Source organism: Sarcophilus harrisii, chromosome 4 (genome assembly GCF_902635505.1).
Source record: "Sarcophilus harrisii chromosome 4, mSarHar1.11, whole genome shotgun sequence".
NCBI classification, from domain to species: Eukaryota; Metazoa; Chordata; class Mammalia; order Dasyuromorphia; family Dasyuridae; genus Sarcophilus; species Sarcophilus harrisii.
Window position 1 is genome coordinate 369163937 of NC_045429.1, and position 27566 is coordinate 369191502.

General features: G+C 34.2%; 1 protein-coding gene across 4 annotated transcripts in view; it reads right to left on the reverse strand.

Annotated features, from left to right (window-relative positions):
• Positions 1-27566, reverse strand: part of PCNX2 (pecanex 2) — a 357972-nt gene that overhangs the window by 87564 nt on the left and 242842 nt on the right. For all 4 annotated transcript variants that reach the window (XM_031966919.1, XM_031966916.1, XM_031966917.1 and 1 more), the window contains one exon: positions 26416-26545. In XM_031966919.1, coding sequence (XP_031822779.1) covers positions 26416-26545 — 130 coding nt within the window. The remainder of the gene's footprint in view (positions 1-26415; positions 26546-27566) is intronic.

The following is a 27566-nucleotide window of genomic DNA, read 5'->3' on the forward strand; positions in this document are numbered from 1 at the left end:
TCTTCATCCTCATTGTTAATTATTGATGTCCGAATATTTACTCTTTAGACTTGTCATTATGAAAGACAATTATTTTATGTACTGAGGAACTTGGAAAACTGGAAGCAATTCAGCAGCACCAAATGACAAGCTGTTCTATTGATTATTGTTTTAGTTAATAATAATCAACATTATAAGATAATTTATACAAAGCTTTAAAGTTAAAGTACTTTACATATATTAACTCATTTTAACCTCACAACTCTGACAGCTGGAAGCCATTATTAAACCCATTTTAGAGATGAGGAAGCTAAGGTCCACAAAGGTGAAATATTTTGCTAGCTGTTAAATTGTGTATCCTGAATTCAATAGGTAGGAACATTTTGGATATGATACTATTTTTTCCATTTTTTATCAAAACTGTTCCTGTTTATATACTTTGAGAATCACTAGTCGCTGCCCCCGCCCTGGAGGAATCTAAAATATGCTATCAAATATGAAAATATTGATATGCAACACAGCAATTCATTTCTTTAGGGGACAAAACAAGGAGAGGGAAAAAATTTAAATCATTCTATAGGAATATTCAGTTCTAGCAACTATCTACAAATAGCAATAGCAATAGTAGTAGCAGCAACAGCAATAATAGCAGCAATAGTAGTAGTAGTAGTAGTAGTAACAGCAACAGCAGTAATAGCAGCAGCTTCATTAGCAGCAGCAGCAGTAACAGAAGTAAAGCAACAGTAGTTGTAGTAGTAGTAGTAGGAACTACAGTGGCAGTAATAGTAGTAACAGTAGCAGCAGCAGTAATAGTACACGAAGCAGAAGTAATGCAACAGTAGTTATAGTAGTAGTAGCAGGAGCTATAGCAGCAGCAGCAGTAGCAGCAATAGTACCTGTAGGACCAGCAGCAGTAGTAGCAATAGTAGTAATAATAGCAGTAGCAGTAGCAGCCCCAGAAGTAAAGCAACAGTAGTTGTAGTAGTAGTAAGAACTACAGTAGCAGCAATAATAGTAACAGTAGCAGCAGCAATAGTACAAGAAGCAGAAGTAAAGCAACAGTAGTTGTAGTAGTAGTAGCAGGAGCTATAGCAGCAGCAGTAGCAGGAGCAGAAGTAAAGCAACAGTAGTAGTAGTAGTAGTAGTAATAACTACAGTAGCAGCAATAATGGTAATAGTAGCAGCAACAGCAATAGTATGAGAAACAGAAGTAAGGCAACAGTAATTGTAGTAGTAGGAGGAGGAACTATAGCAGCAGCACCTGTAGCAGCAATAGTAGTTGTAGTGCCAGTAGCAGTAGTAGTAATAATAGCAGCAGCAGCAGCAGCAGAAGTAAAGCAACAGTAGTTGTAGTAGTAGTAGCAGGAGCTATAGCAACAGCAGCAGTAGCAGCAATAGTAGTTGTAATATCAGCAGCAGTAGTAGCAATAGTAGTAATAATAGCAGCAGCAGTAGCAGAAGCAGAAGTAAAGCAACAGTAGTTGTAGAAGTAGGAGGAGTAGCTACAGCAGTAGCAGCAATAGTAGTAGTAGTAGTAGTAGTAGTAGTAGTAGTAGTAGTAGTAGTAGTAGTAGTAGTAGTAGTAGTAGCAGCAGCAGCAGCAGCAGCAGCAATAATTTTTAAACAGTGAAGATGCATACAAGCTTGAGGAGGCATTCAGCCAAAGAGAAAATGAAGGTTTGGGGTGGGGAGTAATAGGTCTAATTTGTCCAGATGCTAGAGTTTTGTTTCTTCTTCTCTAATTTCCCTGATTTTCAGGGTAGCTCTAGGGTGTCCTGTCCTACTGATTAAAGAGAGAGCCAATGTCCTTTGATTAGCACCATTATAAATGACACAACAGATGAGACACCTGTAGTGGGATTGCATCCGATTTCAGGAATATATCAGCGCCAACAGTGTTGCTGCACAAAGTGTTTCAAGATGCATCTGATTCCCCGGGTGTTGACTCTCCCTGCAGTAAGAGGAAACTTTTATCCTTGGCAGAGATACTGTAGCATTTTATACAGAAACACTTTTAAACCTATTGAATTAATGTAGGTTCTTCATGGTTCATGACCATCAGTCCCATGAGATGTGTAGACTTGAGAATAAGCTCTACCAACAACATGGAATTCATTAATGCATGCTGTGGTTGACACACTAGTCATTCATAGAACTTGACTCAACAATGAAAGTCATCTAGTTCAATTTCCTCATTTTACAGATGAGTAAACTGAGGTTCATTTAGCAGATGTGGAACTCAATAAAATCATTCAACTATCTTTTTCACTGAGATGATCTTTCTTTTTCCCTATGGTTTTTATCAACTATAGAGATTTCTGAATGCTGTTCACAAAAGCAAAAACTCAGAAAACTGCCCACAAATTATTCTTGAGTCATTGTATCCAGCAGGATTTAACATAATACTTGCAAATTGAATTGCTATTAGAAATAAGGGAATTTCTAAAGTTTTGAAAAAAAATCATCTTTGAAGTTGTTACTAAACTAAACTAAAAAAATGTTTAGCAAAAAATACATTTCCACTCATTGCAATTTGGTGAAAAAATAAGAGAGGATGACCCAGTGGAATAAGTATGAGGTAGGCAGACAATAATTCAAAATTCTGACTTTCTTCCCATCACTGACTGTTGAATGATTTAGTGTAAATCATTTAACCATGCTGTGCCCAATTTTCTTGGTTTGTAAATGATACATGTAACAGGCATGTTAGAAGGATTGAGTAACATAGAAACTAGGATCCAAGACTGACATTCATAAGATTAAACTCATAGTCAATCATACTCATCTTGCAAATTAGCCATCATCCAAGGAAGTGATATTTTACAAAAAGTGAGAGGATATTTAGAATATTATTCATTTCACTAATTGAATACCTCCTAGGATGACTGACAGGTTACTAAAAATAAATTTTTAAAAAAGGAAGAAAAATAAGAACATATCTGACTTTTTGGGGGGGAGTAGAGTATTTCTGTCTGAGATTAAGTTTTTGGAACATCAGAGTAGGTTGATCTCTCCTTGAGCACAAATACTACAACTAGATTGTTTTCCACATAGCTTTTACTACCACTAATAAAATCTTGACAACAATAATAATGGACATTTATATAAAGCTTTTGGCAGCTAAGTGGGGCAGTTGAGAGATCTCTGGGCTTGGAGTCAGGGAAACATCCTCCTGAATTCAAAACTGGCCTTGGACAGATACTAGATGTGTGAGCCTGGGCAAGTCATATAATCCTGTTGGCTTCAGTTTCCTCACTGGTAAAATGAGCTGGAGAAGGAAATGACAAACCCAGTGAAATATCTTTGCCAAGAAAACACCAAATAAATCTCAAACGGGGTCATAACTGAATGACAACATATAGGGCTTTAAGATTTTCAAGGAACTTTTTCACATATTATCTTATTTGATCCTCTCAACAATTCTGTGATGGAAGCAATTCTTATATTGTTACCTCTATTTTACAGAACAGAAGATTTTTTACATCGTGCTTCCATTTGAACCAATATATTCCTCCAAGTCCACTAGTCATTTCCCCCCTCCATCAGTGAAACTCCCATCTTACTTCTTCAAAGATTTCCTTGACTTCCTAGAAAAGTAAATATTTTACCCTCATATTTACAAAGTTCAAATATATACCTTAAGCAGTCCATAATATCACACAAATAAAATGAACAATATATATTCCATCTATCCTTATTTTGTATGGCAATATCTTTTCTTATTTCATTTGCATGGTTGGGCATTCTCTGCATTATTTAGCCCTGACTGATATAATTTTTCAATTATATCCCCCACTGAAATGTTTTGGAGAACCTGCTTTAATATTTGGCTCCCTACTCATTAGATAAAGTGAATTATTCAAGGGGAGACAGAATAACATAGCAAAATCTGTCCTGGCTCTAGAGCAAGATATCTGAGGTCAGCTTCTACCTTTAACCTTTTAGACTTAGGTGACCTTGAGCACCTGTCTGGTACCCAGTTTCTTCATTTGTAAAATAAGTTCAATCATATGGCCTCTCAGTTACTTCTACTTCTAAATTTATATGATCTTGTGATTTGAATTTTTTAATGTTACAAAGAAGCTTTCTTGCTTTCTAGTCACCAAAATAAGACAAGTTCCCTTTATAGAGATCTTTATTGATTGGCACCATGACAGAGTTCACTGAATTTCCCACCAATGAACTTCAATATTTTGTTAGTAAATTTATGACCACAGCTGTCCTCCTTTCTACTACCTCCTCCATGTTTCACTAATACTCATGACAGTGATGTCTCCTTTTCTTTTCTTTTCCTTCTTCCAAATGTTATTCATCAGTTGCTGGGTGACTCTCAACTCTAAAAGGGTTGCTTCTAAGATTCCTATACCTGGTCATAGGGCTTTCCTTTCTGCCAAGAGAAGGGACATGCACACATAAATACACATGTATACGCAGACACACATAAACAAGCAGCTCAAATTCTTGTATGAAAATAACATAGTTTTTAATTTTTATTCTTGATTCATTGGAACCACAGTTTCTGGCTCTTTCTTAAAGGCAGGAGAAGCTTCCTTGTCATTTGCCTTCCCAGATCTTTAACTACTCCATCTGCGTGGTGCTGCTCAGCTCTGCCTAGCTCTGCCCATAAGTCTTGCTCCTTTAACTCATTATTATAGTTTCACTTCTCCATAGAGACCTAGTTTAAATTTTGGTTAGCCTGATATTTAACTTCCATTTATAATTTTGCTCCTTTGTAACCAACATGTTTCATGTAACATCTTTTGAAGAGCCAATTAATGTGGAATTCTATGGTTTATGAATTCTATGGGTCATATGTATAGTATGAAAAACCTTGCAGAATAGCATTGGGTTCATTTAAATTAGGTTTGCATGGTACCCAGAAGAGCAATTCTTAGATTGAGATAACATTATCCTATTTTTAATAATAATATTGTTTTCATTATTCATCATTAATAGTATTCATTATTATATGTAGCTTTTAAAGATTTACAGAGTTCTTTACAAATATCATTTCATTTGATCCTCATAACAAACTTGGGAATTAGGTACTATTGATTATCCTTATTTTATAGAGAAGGAAAATGAACCAGACAGAGGTTAAGTTATTTGTCTAGAATCATACAGCTAGTAAGTTTCACAAGTTTTCCTGATTTCAGGTGTAGTATTCTACGTAACTGTGCATCACCTAATGGCCTTCTTTGGTGATGATGATGATGTCAAAAAGTTCTCACAGTGATGATGTATTAGATTTTGAATTCTTCTTCTCATGTTATGTCTTTGTAAATCAAACAAGCAGATGAAATGCTTAACAAGCATATCTGATCAGTACAAGCATTGGACAAATGAGGTTTCTTTGATTTTGATAGAAAAATTATTAAAACTAGAATTTCTGAATTAATGCTCTTATAAACAAGTTCCACAAGAATCCATTAAAACCCCATGTGGACAAGTTATTGCAAATGCACAACCTTATTGTTTAATGTCACTAGGCTTTAGAGTCTATGCTTCTGCCTCCCACCATCCCCAGCAAATCATGTCAATGTATGTGAAGATAATAATCAGATCAGAGGATAAAAGAGATTAAGAGCTGAAAGGGCCCTTGGAGATCATTTCACTGATGAAGAAATAGGCCAAGAGAACTGAAACAGCATACCCAAAGTAACACATTCTGCAAATGACAGAGATGACATTTGAACCCAACTTCTTTGATTTTACATTTATACTTTCCACTGTACCACACTTTCTGAAAAAGGCTTTTACCTGTATCTTCCTCAGAGTAGTCCAGTAAGTGGTAAACTATAAAATGCAACTATTTCACCCCCATTTTACTTGGTAAAACTGAGGCTCAGAAAAGTTATATTACTCCTTGAACTTTTATAAATAGCCAGAAGTTAGAAGAGCCAGGATGTGTATCCAAATTTCCTGAATCTTAGAAGAGTGCCTGTTCTGCTTATCTGCATCAAAATTGTTAACTAAAGCACTAAGACTTGCCTGGTGAATATTCTGAATTTTGGCTAATTATGATAAGACCCTTTTTAATAAAAAATTTCTGGGTATCAAAATTGCCTGCCTGCAAAATATATTGGGACAATATTTTTTATATCTTATGTTTTATAATAAACAGTTTCATAGAAAATTCTGGCTGCAAAGGTCATGACTTTTTAATTTCCTCTCATTACTTCAAGGTTTTTTATGAAAATTAAACCCAAACAGAATCCTGAGTTATAGAAATCTGTGGGAAAAATAACAATTCCTAATATCAACACTTCTTAAATAATAGGAACTAGAACTTAGTGCAGAAACAAAATTATACGATTTCTAAGTTTATATCCCTCATTTTATAGATGGGGAAACTGAGGTCCATGGGAAGAAATAAATTTAGAGCTGGAGTGTTACAATGTCTAGATTGGACAACAAGTACCATGTTTTTTCTACTACCTCATGCTGCCTCTCACTTATCCAACTTATTTAGGAAACAAGAAAGGATTCTTATTTGCTTTATGTTGTAGCATACTTGTACTCCCTGAAACAATCCATCAACCTGAATCAGTCACCAGAACCTGACTTCTGGGTGACCAATTCAAGGCAGCATAAGAACAGCTGGGAAGCAGGTGTGGGTGGGCCTGAAGTGAAGCTATTCTATGCCTTCATACCTTGGAATGGTTTATTTGACTACTCTGCACTTTTCAAATACTATAGCTATTCAGCAAAAAGTTCAGGGGCCCTGAATAAAATTATTCATGGCAGCATCATGAATAATGAGCTAAAACCATGCCATGTGAGAAGCTTAACGTGTGGGGGTTTCTTCAAAAGCGTCATCCTTCTGGAATACATTTGCATAATAACTCATCATCACACCTGAAGTGTCAAGTCTTGCCCTTGGATACATGTGTGTAAGTATGCTCATCCATCAGCTCAACAGCAAGAAAGGAACCAAATTCATCATTTGGTTTTTAAGATATAATATTCACCAAGTGTATGGCCAAGTTTTACAAATGCAGAAAACTCAGAGAACTTAGGAGAAAGAAAGTGACCCAAAGTCATGTCGAAAGTTATAGCAGAGCTGGACAAAAAAATCCAGTGTTCGGTTTGATTTTGGGGGCAGTTGCCTCCTTTGTGCTTCCTCTATGATGAAATAGGCCTAGGGTAGTATGGGTATTGCAGTGCACAATGGTATTCTGGGTCCATTTGTAATAAATTTAGGATGACAAGAAATGGTTTGAGTGTACTATTAACCTTTAGTAATATATAAAGAAATACGGCACACAACTATAATTATTTGAGAAGTTGATACAGTTTTAGGTGACATGATACAGTAGATAAAATGTTGGTCTGGGAACCAGGTGTATTGTAGGTCAGAAGTTCCTACCTCTGACTCTTGTTGACTGTATGATCCTGGCAAGTTATTTTATCTCTCAAAACTCAAAGCAACTCTCTAAAATTATAAATTGCAGAATATGTACAAACTGGTGTCAGAAAAAACCAGGAGTTACCAATATCAGCAAAAGAAAAAAATGCAATCTCCCTCTCTCTTTCTCTCTGTGTCTGTGTCTGTCTCTCTTTTTCTCTGCTAGTTTCTGAGTCTCTGTCTCTTTCTGTTTCTGTCTCTCTCTTTCTCTGGCTCTGTCTCCTCATCAGGAGTTCCCAATATCAGTGAAAAAAAATACCATCTCTAACCCTATCTCTTAATATCAACTTAAGACTTAGCTGGCCGCTTCTGTCAACTTGACACTCTGACTTCTCTATTCATCACCTGCATTTCGTCCCAGTACCACTCCTACATCTCTTGGCTCTGATGGGTAAGTTTGTGCCTTATCCTGAAGGAGCTTGTGCTTCTTTATGGCATTCCTTGGTACATTTCACATTACACTGCAGTGAACCCCATCTCACCCCGATGTTTTCTTCTCCCCTTTATGTACTATCATTCCTCATTAGAATGTAAGCTCTCTGAATGGGCAAGGACTGCCTTTTTTTGCTTCTATTTGTATCCTAAAACTCAGTACAGTGCTTAGCACATAAGACCTTAAAAAAGCCCAATATCTCTCTCTTCTTTCTATTTTTGTCTCTTCTCTCTCTTATTTCCTCTCTCCCTTTCTCTCTCTCTCTCTCTCTCTCTCTCTCTCTCTCTCTCTCTCTGTCTCTCTGTCTCTCTCTCTGTCTCTCTGACTCTGTCCCTCTCTCTCTGTCTCTGTTTCTTTCTCTTCCCCTCTCTCTTTTCTCTCTCTCTCCATCTCTCTCTTTTATCCTTTCTCCTTTTTCCCTCCCTCCCTCTCTCCCTCTTTCCCTTTTTCCTTCTCCCTCTCTTGTCCCTCTTCCTCTCTCTTTCTCTCTGTGTCTCTCAGTTTCTGTATTTGTCTCTGTGTCTTTTCTTTCTCTGTCTCTGTCTCTGCCTTTCTGTCTCTGTCTCTCTGTCTCTGTTTCTGTCTCTCTGTCTCTGTCTCTGTCTCTCTCTCTCTCTCTCTCTCTCTCTCTCTCTCTCTCTCTCTCTCTCTCTCTCTCTCTCTCTCTCTCACACACACACACACACACACAATCTTGGAACCTCCACATTTCTCTTCAACTTTCTGTGTGTGTGTGTCTCTGTCTCTCTCTTTCTCTATCTCTCTCTCACAATCTTGGAACCTCCATATTGCCTCTTCAACCTTCTACTTTGTGTTTTTTCTCCACCTTTTCTTTCCTTTTTGATTTCACTCTCTTTGTATTTTCTCAATAGAAGTCCATGGAATAACTCACAAATGGTGAGGAAGGGACCTTATACATCATGTTATAAAAGGGATCATGCATTAAAACTCTGAAGGAGTCTCAGAGGCCATCTAGTCTAACTTTATCATTTTACACATGTGGATACTGAGGCCTAAGAAGATAGAATGGCTTATCAAAATCATCTAGACCAATCTTTTTATTTTAGGGAAACAGCTTTGTTACCTTTCAGGTACCAATATTTTCATTTATTTTCATAAAGAAATTTCAAGTTCAATCCACAATTGCTATTGATTATAATATCCTTTGACAATATCAGGTTTCCTGTTTCATCATACAACATGCTTTATTTTGAAAACAAACTCCAATACTAAATAGCTACTAAATCATTTAAGGTTCAGCATATTTACATGGAAACAGATAAAACTCTGGTTTCTCTCTGTTATTCATCTATGAAGCTCTATCAATAATTATTTCTACAAGAAAATAAATAAATCTGTTATTTTGAAGTCACAATGCCATCTACCCTTTTCGTTAGAAATTTCTTAAACACATTCAGGAAAAAGATGGCTCTAAAAGGGAATTTAGGCTTTGAACATGATGTCTCCTAAGGAGTTGATTTGATTAATTTTTTGACTGAAAATAATTGGCAAAAGATAATGTGGTTTTAGGCTACATTAAGAGAGGCATGTCATATAGTTAACAGACAGAGATAGAGCCACTTCGAATAAGGTGGAGGAAGGCTGGAAAATCAGAGACTTCTAAATTATGAAGCACTTTAAATGCCAAACTAAAGACTACATTCAATTTTGGAAATAACATGGAGCCAATGGAGCTTCAAGCAGGAATATGACATGGTCAGAACAACACTTTAATTTTTGTCATTTTGAAAACTAAGTGGAAGATGGATAAGAATCCAGGGAGACGAGGAACTATGATCAAAGAGAAGGCTATTGAAAGGGATGAGATAAGAGATGATAAGAGCCTGAACTAGAGTTGTGACTGTATTAATGGATAAAAGAGAACATATATGAGAGATGCTTATTGTGAAGGTAGAAATGGCCAAATTTGGCAGAGCATACAGAATGAGAATGAAGAGTTGAGGATTATACCAAGGAAGAGTACCCAAGAAAGTAATAAGAAAGTTAGGAAAAGGAGAAGGCTTAGGTTATAGTGAGTAAGATAATGTTGATTTGGACATGTTGAGTTTGAAACTCATGGCACAATCAGTTGGATGTCTAAGAGGCAGCTGATGATGAATGACTGAGGCTCAGAGACTATAGTTAATTGTATCCATCTGGGAATTATCTACATAGATATATTATTTTAGTCCATGGGTGCTGATGAAATTGTAAAGTAAGATATCATAAGATGAAAAAAGCATTTCCAAGAATAGAGCCTTAGAGGAACACACATAGTTAGGTGGTATAATACAATGAAAAATGGGCAAAGATGAATGAGGAGGAATGGTTGGATAGACAAGGGAAGAACCAGGAGGCAGCAGGGTTATGAAAATCTTAAGACATCAGAGTGTCCAGAAAGGGGTGATCAACAGTGTCAAATACTGAAGAAAAATCAAGGAGGATGAGGTTTGAGAAGGCCCATTAGATTTGGCAATTAAGAGATCAATGGTATCTTCGCAGAAAGGCTGTTTCAATTGAATAATGAAGTTAGAAACCACATTGCTGAGAAGAGAGTGAGAGGAACAGTTTAACCATAAAAGGCAGTAGAGGTATAGAGTGATAAATAGTGAGGATAGAAGAATCAAGTGAGTAATTTTTAAGGATGGATAAGATATGAGTTTGTTTATAAGCCTCAGGGAAGAAACTCATAGATATAGAGATTGATGATATCTATAAGAATGGTTGGACTAGCAGTTTGTTGGAGAAATTCAGAGGGGATGGAATATATGCAGAGTGCTTTGCCTTCTTCTGACAGAGGAGTGATGGAAGGAAGGAGTAAAGAAAAGGGAAGCACTCAAAATAGCTTTTGGGGTTTTTTGGTTCCCCCCATGAAACAGCTTCCCCTCCATTTTAGGGAGGGAAAAGGTGATAGGATTGAGAAGAGAGAAATTACTGTGGAGAGTGGTTTAATGAATCAATTAGGGAGAAACAGAATCATTGTCTTGCTACAGAGAGGAGTTAGTTGAAATGAGATAAAATAAATTTGTAGGGGGTTCGATCAGCAGGATTTTGTGATTATCTTTAGCTCCATTTAGCAGCATGTGAATAGGAATGAAAGAGGTAGGTAATGTAGACAATCTGGGGTTGGGACCTGGAAAGATGGGAAAGGACAAGGGAAGGGGGCAAGGGAATCAATTTTCATTGGTTTATTAACAGATCATGATAGGAAAGGGAGAAAACTATAGCCAATGTATCATCCAGCGATGACCTAAGAACAGAGGGATAAAATGGAAAAGGATCATGATGAGGATAAAGAACAATGTTAGAGGTTATAAAGCATTGAGAAATATGGGTATAAATAATTTTATAATGAATTATTATATATGTATTATATTATAATATAATAAATAATTAAATAAATAATATATATATATATATACTAATAATAAATAATAAATAATTGAAATTATAAATATGGAAGTGGAACATCTCTTTGTAGTTAAGATTGGGTGAATGAGTATGTCATGGGAATGGAATAATTTGAGGAACTAGGGATGTTAGGGTATTTTTATGCTGAAATCTTCTGATTTGAGAGGAAATGGAGAGGAGAAAAATGCTCCTAAAAAGGAGTAATTGAACTCATTTAGGAAGGAACTCAAGAATATTCTTGAGATCTATCGATAATAACTAGCAAGATTTGAATTGGGTAATAATAATTATATATAGAGAGATAGATATAGATATAGATATGAAAAAGAATTTTGCAAACTTTTCCCTGGCTATATAAAATTTGATTACATATATGTGTGTGCCTATGCACACATACACCTACACACAAGCTCTATAAATTTTTAGCTATTGTTGCTTTTTCCATCCTTGAATGAATAAATTAAAAAGCATATATTAAGTGTTTACTATGTACCAAGCAATATGATAAGTGAGAGGGATACAAATGCAAAAGTAAAGCCAGACCTTGTCATTCAAAGAGCTTAAATTCTAATGGGAGAAACAACCAACACTGGGGAATGGCCCTAGAATAGCACTTTGGATGCTAGCATGGTGAATGAATCCATAAAGATTGACAAATTGCATGCAGGAAGAGTTGATGAGATAAAATTGTTCATGCTTCATAAAACTGGAAAATGGGGAAGAAGAGAGAATGGAAATTTTCTAGGGTGTGGTCTCTGTTGTGAGTGGTAAAGATTGGTGAGGAGGCTGAAGTGGCAAACTGTATGTTATAGCTTCTCCCTTTTAATGCTGATTAAATGCTGATTTAAACTATATTTCATCACTATGAAAATGTTGACACAAAGAGAAACTTTACTGAATACTTGAAGACTAGAATAATTTTATGACATTTATGGGAAATTTGTGGAAATTGTTCTCTTAAAAATGATTCAAAGTAAGATATGAAATATTTTAAAATGTTATTTCTGACCTCTTATTCAGAATACATCTAGGTCTATTATAAGGTAACTTAAAGAGCATGTCTGACGAATATCACATGCCCCTTCCTATTTACTTCCAGTATTGTTGATCAATCCCTTGCTTCATTTATTAGGTTAAAAAATGAGGGGCAGTTAGGTGGTGCAGTGGATAGAGCACCAGCCCTGAAGTCAAAAGGATCTGAGTTCAAATCTGATCTCAGATACTTCTTAACACTTCTTAGCTGTGTGACCCTGGGAAAAATCACTGAACCACAGTTACTTCAGCAAAAAAAAATTAAAAGAAATGACACATCATATCCCTTAATTATAATCTTCGGTATCTTTTTAAGAAAGAAAAATTATGATGTCATCATCCTACCTGACTTGCTGATTAGAATTCTTTAGTGTGGCATCTTAATTCAGTCTCAATATATCTTATAACAAGTCTCTACCCCTCCCCCCCCAAATTTGGATTCATCCTTATAATTATGGTTTCAGAGCATTGGAAGGGATCATAAAAGTTATCTAATTTCTACCCATTGGTTCTAGTTCTGTACTTAAAACAGAACTAGAACACAATATAAGTCTATTCCTTCTCTATTATAACTCTTCAGATATTTTTCTGTCCAGTCTTTTTTCTTTCCCCAAGGCTAACTATCTCAATTTTCCTTCAATGATGCTTATGGTTTCTGAATCTCTTACATTATTCTTTTTTGATCTCTTCTAATTTTATTCTAGTTTGTCAAAGTCCTTTAAATACAGAATTAAGTACAACATTTCAGATGTGGTCTGATTAGAGCAGAGTCCAAAAATTACTTTTGTGTTGGTGATATTATACTTCTGTTAATGCTGCCTAAAATTGGGTTATATTTCTTAGTGGCTACATCATAGTCAGCTCATAAAAAACTTGTGATCAATGAAAATTGCCAGATAATTTTTTATATTTGCATTTAAGATGCCAAATATCCCTCTACTAGTACAATTTATTTTAATGTAAATATAGGATTTCCCCCCCCCCCAAGCTTATCCTTGTTAAATTTCCATCTTATAGATTTAGGTCTAGCATTCCAGCCCCATTGAGATTGTTTTAAATTTTAATTCAGTTCTCTTGTATTAGCCATATTTTCTAATTTTTGCATTATCTGCGACTCAAAGCAGTATAAAAATCTATTACTTCATCCAAATCATTATTAAAAGGGTCAAGAGTATATTGTAACTCCATTAGGAGTTCCTATGAAACAGAAATAATACCTTCTTCTACTTATTTTACAACTCCCATGAAGATTAGGTATATAATATTAGTAAAGGGCTCTGCACTTTTCTGAATTCATATTTTCTCAGTGATACTGTGGAACCATGGAACAGCATGAATTACATGAAGAATTACAATTTCAGGTTACCCCAAAGGGTAATGGAAATATATCTCTCACATGCAGTTTGACTGCAACATGAAAGTAGGGACTGTATCATTTTTGTCTTTCTATCATAGCTCCTAATGCAGTGGCTGACCCAAAGTAGGGGTTTGATAAAAAGCTTGTTAATTAGGCAAAACTCACTTGACTGACACAAGACCTCTTCATCTTTCAATATATACTAACCCAAATTCCTTGCCAACAGTGTACCCACAAGATTTATGGGTTTTACCATCGACCCTGAAGCTATAATCTCTTAACTTCTCCTAATCTGAATGTGAACTCTTCAGGAAGAGGGAGTCTCAAATTTGTTTTTCTTTTTAAATATGATTTAGGCTTAGCAGAGTGCTTAGCAAATAATAAGTGCTTAATAAATACTTTCTCATTCCACTGGTTGGTATCGCCACTAATGACTGGCACCCAAGAAATGGTATAAAAACATCATCAAAGATATGTCTTATTAGAAAAAAAAAGAGGTTGACCAGTTATATAGGGAGAGCAAGGACTTATTGGAAAGCTCAGATTTCATATTGATATACTAAATTTTAAAAGGATTAGAGTCCGTTTGTGATTATATCATTATTAAAGGATTATTCATTTGTGATTATATCATTATTAAAAGATTACAGGAAGACAGATACGTACAAGCTAAGAAAGTATGGAAAAGTCTTAACCAGATAATATCTAAAACTCTGCAAATGATTCTAGTTTGTGCTAAAGGAAAAATCTTTAAATCTGGGGTTACAATGGCACAGTGAAAAGTATGTTGACAACGAAGCCAAAGAACTTGAGTTGAAATTCTATTTCTTCCCTTTGTCAACCTGGGAAATTCACTTAACTTCCATGAACCTAGAAAAAAAGGGAATTGGACAAAAATAGTCTCTGAGTTCCTTTCCAACTCTAAAGCTAGAGTCCTATTATTATTTGGTATTCTAGGGACTGGAAATATAGTAGAACTTTCTATTTTAGTAGCTTTAGATAACTTCTTGGTTGTTTTTAGTAACTTCTTAGAAAACATGAATGAAAAAGGAAATGAACACTATTTCAGTGGCCCAAGAGTACTAGAAAAATAAATTTATCAACAGGACACTGAAGAGGTTCAATAGAGATCCAGTAGATGGTGCCTGGGTCAAGGTGTAAGGATAATTCAGTTGAAAAAGCATTAGACTAGGGTCCAAAGATCTAGGCTGAAATCCTGGTTTTTGATATTTAATTTCACATGTTTGGGGCAACTCACATAAAATTTTAAAATATTTAATATTATTTATTTATTAGTATTTAATAGCAATTAAAGTCTTTGTGCTATCTTCCACCATCCTTGGTTGTCAAGAGGAAAATGATTTGCAAGCTGCAAAACTCTGTCCAAGAACAAGGTATAACTATGAAATAATAAACAAAGAATCATTATAAAAGCTTGACCAACATAAGGGTGGTAAACCTGAAGGCATGGTGCAAGACAGGAAAATGTAGACCAAAGGGGTAGGAAAGAATTCAAGGCACACAAGCCTGGGAAAAGAGGAAAAGAGAATGGATATAGTTATAAGGTGATTTAATTACAAAATCCTTGGAGACATTTCACTGGTTGAGTTGCAATATATAGTCATTCCCTAGAGGCCTGCAAAAACCAATACAGGTCTTGGACTAGAAAGCAAGACACACAGTGACAAAAGAGTAAAATTGAAAAGTAGAGAGGAGAGCCAGGAGAAAGAGTTGTAAATGAAATCCCCAGATTTCTGGTGGCAGTTTACTATAGCCCATTAACCATTGCAAATTAAAATGTCTTTCACAGGCCTTTTTCAAGGGATGAAGTAACCAGGAAAAAAAAATTACAAGACAGTCTCTTCTGCTTCCATATAAAAAAACATAAGATGATAATGAGATACAAAACTTTCAGAATTGGGGTAGTGATGCTAGAAATGATTAATATTAGCAACCAAGAAAGCAAGAGCAAGGGGAAAAAAACAGGTTTCAAAGAAAAAGGAAAAACTTTCAAATGAGCCATATGAGATTTCCTGCCTCCACTAACTCTTAGCTTCCTCCATCTCTCTTCTAATTCTTTAAACAGATGCATGACATGATTCTCCGATACTGTAACAGCAGGTGACAACAGACCACAGTTCTGGGTTTTGCATCATGATTTTTTTTCCTCAAAAAGACCTGGAGAAAAACTTCTCAAAGGGTGGTGGGATCTTGGAGAGATCTAATAAACATGAAAGCTGTCAAGCTTTGACAACTCTTTCTCTGGACTCCAGCTCATGTGCAAAAACACATGTACATACATAACAACACAAACTTCAATACATTAGAGAATGACCTTTTTTAGATACTCTCCCACACTTAATATGACAGTATTTCTTGATGAACATAAGACATTGATTTGATAAGCTATATAAAACAAAATATAATCTGTTTTTGGAGTACCTAATCAAAGGAAAAGAAAACTAATAATTTGGAAATAAAATACTATATTAAAAGATAACTAATTTTAGAATTGAGGTAAAGTAACAGCAGTAAGTCATGATTCATGCCCTTTGTGGGTGTTCTGATGAAGTCCTATGAAGCATCTACTCCTTGATTCTTCCTTTTCTCTATTTCCTTGTATGTTTCCCAGATTATCCTATATATATATCACTTGAGAAAGACTACTACTTGGTCTGAACAGAGTACAAATAATTTTCTTTCACTATGGATTCTCTACAAAAGACTGCACCTTTCTTTTCTATAAATTTTAAAATATTAGGAAGTAACACTAGCACTATTTTTATTATACTTTTCCCTTAAAAAGTTTTATTAATCTTTTTTTTTTTTGTTTTAACATCATTGGCATTTAACAATGACACTGTCTCACATTTTTCTCCTTTATGAAAATAACTACAGTCAAGCAAAACAAATCAACATATTGGTCATGTCTGAAAATGTATTCTTTGTTCTATATCTCTTATTCCACCATTCACCATCAATTTATTAATGTAATGACAGTTCACTACATTGATTAGAGTTCTTAGGCCTTTAAATATAGTTTTCTTTTATATTGCTGTTGCCATTTTGTAACTTCTTCTTTCCACTTTCTTCTGAATCACTTCAAATACATTTTTTCAAGTATTAATTCAAATAAGTTTTTCCACATTTCTATATTCTTCATATTTGTCATTTCTTACAATCCAACCAAAAATTATTAATCAATGGGCACATATTTTATATTTTGTCCTTTGCTACTATAAAATACTGCTATATTTTAAAATATGTATGAGTATGTGTATATGTATTGTGTTTGTATGTATATATAAATATATATATATGTGTGTGTATGTATATGTGGGTATTGATATCAACATCTATATATTGGTAGTGTCACTGGGTCAAAATATGTTCAGTTTAGTGCCATTTAGAGTAGAAATTCAAACTGTTTTCATGAACAGTTGGACCAATTCATAGCTAAATTAACAGTCAGTGCATTAGTATGCATATCTTCCCACATCTGCTAGATTTGCCATTTTTGTATTTTTGTCATCTTTGCTATTCTACTGGTTGTGATGTTCTATAAAACCTCAGAGTTATTTTAATTTGCATTTCTCTTATTGTTAGTGATTAATTTATTTTGTATATATTTTGCATATATTTTCATTTTGCATGTCTATATGTGTATATATATATATATATACACACACATATATGTATGCGTATGTGTGTGTATATATATATAGAGATACACACACAGCAGAGCCAGATAATATATATATTCTACTGAGCTAGGTATACATATGTATACCTAGCTCAGTAGAATATAACCTTCTTGAAGACTGGGAATGTTCAATTTTCGTTTACCAGTGCCTAGCACAGAATTAGCAAACAATAGGTGCTTAATGGAAGCTCATTGATTTATTGATTGAAAAGATAGCTCATAACTCAAATTCTATTGATTCTGCCAGAAGACTGATATATTTGTACCCTAAAGACAGCATATAACTACTTTTGTTCCAGGATTGTACTCCTCTATTAATCATATCACAGTAGCACAATAATTGCATATCAATTTGTATGACTACTTTCTGGGTAGAGTTTCTCAGATTATAGCTCTTTTCCTGTTAGGAACTTGAATTTAAAAAAAAAAAAGGAATTAGGGACCCAACGAATGTATTGAATTGAGGTCATTTCCATTTGAAGGGAAGCCTTTCAGTCAGTCAATTAATAAATATTTGAAGCTACTATGTTAAGCATTTTGCAAAGTGCTAAAAGACATCTTTGCTCTTAAGTCACAATCTATTGGGGTAGACAACATTTGAACTACTATGTTCAAATAAGCTACCTACAGGACAAAGAAATAATCAACAGAAGAAAGCATGACAATAAGGACTGGGAAAGGTTTCATGTAAGTAAGATGTTAATTAGGGCTTGAAGGAAACCAGGAAATGAAAGTATGATGCCTACACACATTCCAGGCATGGTAAACAGCCTTTGAAAATTTTGAGTTAAGAGATGTAGTCTTGTTTAAGGATTGGCAATTCATGTTTAACATATATTGGATTACTTGCCATCTAGGGAGGGGGTAGGGGGAAGGGGAGGAAAATTTGGAACACAAGCTTTTGCAAGATTTAATGGTGAAAAATTATTCATGCATATGTATTGAAAATAAAAAAACTTTAATAAAAATAAAAAAAAGAAGTGGCAATGAGGCTAATGAGTCTATATTTTAGTGGGATGTATGGTACAAGAATATTGGAAAGGTAGGGGAAAGGCCAGATTATGAATGCAAAATAGCATTTTATATTTGATCCTGGAGTTGATAGGGAATTCTCAGACTTCATTGAGAGAGAGAGTAACATGATCACCCAAGGCTTAAGAATATTACTTTGGCAGCTGAATGAAGAATGGAATAAAGGAAAGTTGTATGGTAGACACATCCACCAGCAGGATACTGCAACAGAGCAGGTATGAAATGATGGGGGCTTAGGGGTGGTGGCAAAAATCAAAGGAGATAAAGAACTATATGTGAGACATGTTAAGAAAGTAATAGTGATGGGCCTTGGCTATGGATTGGATATGGGGTGGTAAGAGAGAGTGAAGAGTAAAGAATGATATTAGGTTGCGAGCTAAAGTGACTGGGGGGATTGTGGTGCCCTTGAGAATGGAAGAGGGGTAAGGTTTTCAGGGGAAGATAATAATTCAGTTTTGGACAGGTTGAATTTTCATGGGCTTATTTATATCTTGCTACTTATTGAAATTCCATTTCTTTCATTTAATTTTTCAATTGCATCTCTAGAATTCTCTAAGTAAACCATCACATCATCTGAAATATCATTTTCCCATTTTCTTTGTGTATGTTTTCCTTTTTAATTTAATTTTTTTGGTTGCATTGTTATAGCTAGTATTTCTAGAATCTTGCAAATAATAGCAATGACAAGAAATATACCTATTTTATCTTTCATTCTATTTATAATGAAATGTTTTCTATTTCTAAACATTAGATTCTTTATTCTAATATGGAATATTAACACATGATATAACACTAAATTAAATAATATTTCTGTTTATTATTTTGTTGTATTTTTTTAGTATAAATGAGTGCTATAACAAAAATGATAAAAATTAGATAACAAAAAGCCTTTGGCAAAATATAGTTTTCTCAGTGCTGAATCATCCTTACATTTCTGATATAAATGCAATATATAAACATATATTATTCTATATTTATGCATCAATATTCATAGATTGGTAAGATGGCTTCTATTTTTATTTTTGAAAAAATGTAAAACTTTATAAAACAGAGGCATTAAAGATCTTTTTCATATGAAAAATCTGCTTACCTAAAACTAAAAGTTAGTATTATGTTAAATGGAGAAATACTAGAAGCTTTCTAAATCAAAATAGGAGTAAATAAAAGATATTCCTCTTTCCTATTCTTATTTAACCTAGTTACACAAATGCTAGCATTTCTCAAGTAAGAGAAAGAAATTAAAGACATATAGCAGGTAAAGAGAAGAGGACACTTTTCTTTATTTATTGATATGATCAATAAATATTGATATGATTCAGAAAATACTAGAAACTCAGAAAAAATACTAATTGATGACTTCAGTAAAATGGCAGAAAAAATAAAAAGCCATAAAAATCAACAACATTCTTATTATATAGCAATAGAAAAACTCAAGGGGAAATAATAGAAAGGAAAATCTCATTCAAAATAACTATAAAATAAAACACAAAATATCTGTTATTAAGTAAATCTTAAGACCCATATAGATTCCTAGAAAAAATAAAACATAATTTAAATAAATTGAAGAACATGGCCGTAATGAATAATTATAATAAATACAGCACTGAATTACAAATCTCTGTGCCTTACTCTCTCCTGGAGTTCCAGGTGAGGTAGCAAAACTGGAATTGCAGCGGTTTATGGGATTTTCCCCCAACACCAGCCTGGACTAGGACTCTCCTTGGACCAGGCTCTGCTTACTCTTGTTTTGGATAGGATCACTGAACCCAAGCCCTTCTTCTGATATAGTCCTAGACTAGTTGGAAAAATAGGCATTCAGTTTCCTAGATGGGACCCTCAAGTAAAAATCTTATTCTTTGTACATTGTACTTTGTCCTTATACACAATTAGCTTATCATAGAGCTGTGGACATGAGGATAGAGTGCTTTGTTCTGGCTCAGATTCAGAGTTTATATCATGATCATTTATTGTTGTGGCTTTTTGGGTATAGGGAATATTTTGCTGGTGTTTCTTTTTGGGTTCATTTGTTTTCTTATTGACTTGCCCCTATTTTTCATTGTTCTTAAGGTAGTCCTAGTAGGAAGTATGAAAATTTGGAACTTTTCACATCACCATCTTCCCATCTTATTATATTGCTCAAAAGAATAGCTTTCAGAGTTCTAAGAAGCCCTTTAAAATTATTTTTCTCCTAATGTAATTTAATAACAAACCACTGTGGATATCCTTTGTTGTTTGGCTTCATAAATTGTATTAATATTTTAGGGAATAAAGCAAAATAAAAAGATGCTTAAGTAAAAAAGGAGCTAGGTGATACATTGATAAAATATAGGATGTAGAGTCAAGAAGGCTCATCTTCCTGAATTCATATCTGGTTTCCGACACTTATTAGCTGTGTATCCCTGAGCAAATCACTTAGCTCCATTTGTTTTCATCTCTTCATCTGTTATATGAGCTAGAGAAGGAAATGATAAGCTACTCCAGTATTTTTGCAAGGAAATCCCAAATGGGGTCTTGAAAAGTCAGAAATTATAAAAATGACTGAACAAAAAGTAAAAAAGATTATGTTGGCCTTAGAAATTATTACAATCTGTGTATGACACTGCCTTCTATGATCATGGATTTAAAGCTGGAAAAAACCACAGAAGCCACATACCAACATCCTCATTTTACAAATGAGGAAACTGAGGGTAAGAATGGTTAAGTGACTTGCTGAAGGTTACATGGTTAGAAAGTTATAGAAGTTGGGTATGAATCCAGCTCTTCTGATTGCAAACCCAACATCATATTTGTTTTCTGCACTGGTTAAAAATATTGGAATACAAAATTTGCTCATTCTTTTTATCTTTTCAGTGCCATCTTGATATTCTTTCAGTTTGGAGGTTTCTTTTCATCAATAATATCATTATAGAGGGCTCCCATTGACATATTGTCATTGGAACACCATGGATTAATAATGTTTGAAATAGGATGACAGGAATGAATGTCTGGAACAGTTGCTTTCAAGTAAAGAAATAAGGAAACATAAATGTCTTGTGCTTTATGTTAATATCAACTTTCCAATGTGAGGAGCATGAAAATACAGACCAGTCCTAACTTATCTTTGATTTATAGGATAGATAATGGGCAAGTGTCAGAGCTTTGTAAAATGCAGACATATTAATCATCCAAGGAAGATCAGAATTTACATTGCTATCACAGTCACCATAGTTAATGGGGCTAATGCAAAATAAGATATGGAACTGATCTTCTATTATTATGGACACGGGAACTACTAATTATCCCTTTGCACTAAAGTCCTGTTAAAACATGGCTCTTCAAGTTGTTTTTTTCCCACCTAGAATTTCTGCTATTTCTAACAGTGGTAATGAAGTTCTTATAATCATGGATTATCAATTGATTTCTCTTAGATTACTGACTCTATCTACTTTTTCTTTTTCACCTTAACCTATGTGTCAAACACTTTTCGTTGCTATATTGGAATATGCTTGGGAAAGAGGCAGTTTAGTACAATGTAAAGGCCAATGGACTAGTAATAGAATCAAAGAATCACAGAATATTAGATCTGGATTCAAAAGCAATTACCAATTATTGGCAAGTCAATAGTCTCTCTTGAGCTCATTCTCTGAATTGCAAAATGGAAAATAACAACTCCCTACTTTGCATGTTACCATTAATGAAACAAAGAAATAATAGGATATAACAAGTATGTTTTAAAACTTCACAATGTTAAACATATAAGGTTGTAGGAGATAGTTTGAGAATATAGAACTGATCTCAACACTTTCAAAACACCAAGTCCAGACAAACTACTTCCCTTGGCTCTGTTTCATCAAAGAAATGGCAAATATAATAATGATTCAAGGAAGCAATATTATAAAATTAGGATAGAGAAAATATGGTTGGAAAATTGTCCATGTGAAAAAGATCTGGAAGTTTTATGGGAACATGTTGGACCTATCTCTTACTGGCTCTCAAGACCAATAGTAGAATTTTTGGTATGAGTATTTATACTTTGGAAATCAGCAAATGGTACTGATCAGGGCTTGATTTATTGTAGGGTTGATTATCTAGACCAGATGTGTCAAACATTCAGCCCAAAGGTTGCATATGGCCCACAAAACTCTTAAGTATACCCTCACCCAGATTAAAATGTAATTGAGAGATGTTTCACAAAAGAAATCAAAGTGCAACAAAACATGATTGATATGTAGTTTTCTAAGTCAATGTATGACCTGCATATGTATTGTTTAGTGGTCCCTGTTTTTATTTGAATTTGATACCACTGATCTAGATTTTAAAAAAAATTGATGGATAAAATATCAATATTAATGAAAATTAAACTATGGCATGCATTTTTTGGAGAGTCAGTTGTTAAACATTTACTAGAACAGTACTGTTTTAGTGGATTGCATACTTAGTAAGGGATAATTAGGTGATGCAGTAGATAGAATACTGAAGCAACCATCAGGAAAACTAATCTTACTGAGTTCAAATGTAATCTCAGATATTTATGAGGTGTGACCCTGGACAAGTCATTTACCCTATTCATTTCAGTTTCATCATCTATAAAATGAACTGAAAAGGAAATGGCAAATCACTCTATTATCTTTGACAAGAGAATCCCAAATAGGGGTCACTAAGAGTTGGACACATCTGTAAGGACTGAATAAATATACAGGAAAAGCCAAGAGTTCTAGTTAATAGCCTTAAGGAAACTAATGAAATAGCAGGCTGTGTTAAGAGAGATATGATGACAACGTGATTACCTGCTGATCAGATGAGATCACACCTGGAGGACTATTTTAAGGGCACCTGGAAAAGGGACATTGGCAAGCTAGTACAAATCCAATGACGGGCAATGATGACACTGAAAAAATTAGAAATCATACCAATTTGAGCATCAGTTAATGTTTAGAAATGCCTAGCTTGGAGAAGAGAGAAATTGAGACAGTATATCTGCCTTCAAGCATTGTGAAGTTGTCATCAGAGTTTGTCTTATTCTATTTGATTCCCAAGGACAGGTCAGCTACAATAGATTAAAGTTTCTGCAAAGCAGACTTGGGTTTGATAAACAGAAAAAAACCCAAATAGAAAAAAACTTCTTAACAATTAGAATTGTTCAGAAGTGGAAACAGAAACCTTAAGGAATAGTAACTTTTCCTTGACTGGTGTTCATCAAGAAGAAGAACTACTACCACTGACTGAGGATGTCATAGGAAGTATTCTTGTTCCAGTCTAGGTTGGAATATGTGACCTCTGGGGACCTTAGAACACAGACTCTATGAGAATTTAGAAATGGAAGAGACCTTATAATTTTGGGGTGGGGGGTCCAACTCTTTCATTTTGCAGATGAGGAAACCAAACTTAAGTGACTGGTCCACAAAAAGGAATGGAAATCTGGGATTCAGAACTAGGTCTTTTGACACCAAATTTTTCTTTTCTTTTTTTCTCTTGTATCATAAACACTTATGTGCTTGACAAATATCAACAAACAAGATAATTTCCATAAGCAAAAATGATTATAAATGACACCATAGGTCTCTTATAAGTACAAGTTGTTTGTAAAGTATATATTATATTTGATACAGTAGTAACAGCAGCACCCTTCTTGTTTGAGTCCCCTTCTGAACCTCCTTCTGCTTTCTTATGTGTATTTTAAAAATGTTTCACTGATGCTCTTTTCTTTCTTTTCTTCTTTTTCTGGCTATTACTTAACTGCCCCCCTCCTACCACGTATCCTTAAACTTGTCAAAAATAAATACACAATAAAAGCCCCTATAAAAATAAATGTGACCAATGCAAAACAAAGGTACACATTGGTTATATCTGAAAATATATGCCTTATTCTGAACCTCCAGTCCATAAGACTGCCAAGAGGTGGGAAGCAAGCTTCTTCATCATTTTTTTGGAGTTATAATTGGTATTTACATGGGTCAGAATTCTTAAGCTTTTGGAATTTCCTTTCATCTATTTTACAATATTTCCATCCCATTTACAATCATGATCATTTATTGTGTGTTTTGTTCCATCTTATACTCTTACTTTTTAACTCTTTGCCCTTCTTTATAAAAAAGGAGGTAGTAAAAGAGAAATGTCAGGGATAGGGTTCCACAGTCCCTTCCATCCTCCTATCACTTAAATTAATATACTATAATAAGCTAAAGGCATGAGGAACTTTGCAAGTTGTGCTCCTTTGATTCCTCATAAAGGATTTGGATGAAGAAAGGACTAATTTGATTAGCTACCCAAACAAGCTGACCATGCCTCTGGAAAAGTTTTAAATAGGGGAGGAATTTCATCAATAAGTCATCTAATTCCTAGAGAAGGAATCAAGTTTTGGGATTTCTAGGCTCAGGAACATAATCAGGAGATAGACTCATAATATACCAGAGAATAACAAGAGGTGGAGGAATGAAAATATAGTGAAAATACAGAGTGCTACATTCTTCTCCCAACTTTTGACTATGTAATCAGAAAAAACTAGATTAATAGGAACCAAATATATCCAACCAAAAGCAAAGACAAAGGGCATACATGAATACAGGAAGGTATATGAGGACAATTATTTGATGGTGGAAGCATACTTGAACCTGAAATAAATTCAGGCTACCAACTCAATAAAGGACTTCGGATGACCAGGAGTTGGGAAACTAAAATTTTTGCCCCACAAATTCTCTCCAAATTTGCCTTCTTGTTAATATATCCAAGATTTAATCCCATTCATACTCTGGACTCTCTCTGTGTTTTTGTATGAGACTAGGAATTAGCATTTAGAGGAAAAATGTTTTGTACCAACTGTTCTTGCTATACCACCTTAGTAAATATGTTGCTTAAAGATAATTGATATTGTTGGCTGATAATGTATTAGAATTATAACATTGACAGATAGCTTGGGAAAGATTATTATATGTCAACTTTTTGTGCCATTAACTATCATAAGAATTTTTTGGGGAACAATTCCATCTTGGTTTACCTATATTCACCTTCACACAGTATTTGCTTAGATGGGCATATGGGCAAAACAGGACCTGTTTTGTTTTGTTCCTTATGTAGTCTGTTTGCCATTATAATCTGGGAATAGGCCCCACCCTCTGATGAAAGCCATGATTTCTGTTCCTTTCTTGGTGGCCCAAAGCAGATATGGATTTTAGGCTTTTTTACTATTCCCCAATTAGGAGTTGATTCTGCTCCTTATTCTGACACTTGACAGACCCAATCAGAGACTGGGGTTATGTTGGGCTCAGACTTTGGATAAGTGATCCTAGAACATGTATCTAGATATTGAGTTGAATCTTCAAATCTTCCAAAGCATTTGTTGTCCTATCCTATATTCCTAAAAGTAAGTACTTATGTTGGCTAAATATGTATCCCAGGAAATCTGAATCATCCCCAAATCATTAGTTATTAATAATCATTTCTCTAATATCCTTCATCTTTTTCAGAAGAGATACAAAAATGTGAATTTGCCAAGGAAGAATTATTCTAAATAATTATTATAAATAATTATAATTTATAATTATAATTAAATATAAATTAAAAAATTAAAAATTAAATATAAATAAATAAATAAATCAAAGTTTCATGAACTCCAAGATATTTAGTTATTCTCACAGAATATTATAAGAGCACAGGATAATAACAGGTATAATTATAACCATCCCCTGACTCTCCTTCTTATCCTTGGCTAAGGGAAAAAACACTGATTTGAAAAACACCACCACAGTAATTTAATGGACAAATTTTGGTTATGTTTCACATCAGTAGGCATCATGAAATTAGAAAGACTTCTCAGTCACAAAGATAAAATATACATCATTAGAAATTTTTCTTCATGTAGGAAGGATTGAGCTAGAGAAGTTTTTGATCAATTTGACAAGTTCACCAATCAAGTTGAAAAAATTACAGGCACAGACTTTTGTTTGGAGGCTTCAAAAGGTTACTTCCCTATGAGTCAGTAAGTAAATGTTTATGAAGCATCTATTATGTGCCAGGCACAGTGTTCAGCATTAGGAATATAAAAAGGAGCAGAAAAAGACCATAAACTCAATATGAAATCTTACTTGTAGTTCTTCTCCCAAAACTTGACAGGCCTGGCATAGGAGGTGATGAAAATAACACTTCCCAGGAATGGACTTAATGGAATTGAAAAGATAGAAGTAGCCACAGTTTGGAAGAAAAGCATGGCAGAATCTGATAGTGGCAAGTTAAGGTAAGAAGAAATAACTTTTCTATTAAACTTTCCTTTGAATAGGTCCTAACCTATAATCCCCCTTCACCCGTCTCAAGGGAGAAAAGAGAAAAGAAAGACAAACAAATAATTTCTCTAAATATGTATGCAGATAGGGCTATAAAACTTTTAGTAGTATCCTGCTAATTCTCATTTCCCTAACATACAAGACCAATCATTCTCATAAAAATCCCAAGTCTCACTCTGCTTCTTAGCAAAGATTTAGAATCTGAGGATTAAAGAGAAGTAGCATCTTATTACTAAGACATCATTAATTGAACAAAATGTACTCTGATGCATTTACTAAGGAGCATTATAAATAATTAAAATTACACTTTTCAAAATAAATGAACACCATTGTCTTATGTGTCAGTATCCTTATTTTAAAAAAAATAGATTTTTCCATAAGTATTATTGGTACAAAATTCATTATTTAGTTTGATTCAAGTTCCAATGTCTCCATTCAGAGTCTTAATATAATCATGTCTGTTTTATAGTCTTAGAATGCATGTATTCTAAGTAGTGGTATGGGTGGCTGACTGACACAGTGAATAGAATGCAAAGCCTGGAGTTAGGAAGACTCATCTTCCTGTTTTTTTTTTTTTTTTATGATTTCGAATAAGGATTCAGATACTTATTATCTGTGTGACCCTGGGCATAATCCTCTGTCTCAGTTTCTTCCAGTGTATTTGACAAGAAAATCATAAGTAAAAAGTTGGACATGATTGAAATGACTGAATAATAGCAAGAAAATAGTGGTATGCTGAGAAATATTTAACAAATATCTCTCTAAGGAAAAAAAAAACTGCATGTCAGTATTTTAAGTTTAAATATGCCTTATTAAATTATTATCACTTTCTCAAAGTATAGACTATCAACAAAACTTATTATGGGATAGTGGGAAAATTATTTAACCTCTCCAGGTTCTGGCATTTCCCTGTACCAATGAAACTATAGTTTTGAGGGTGCTTGAAGAAGAACCAG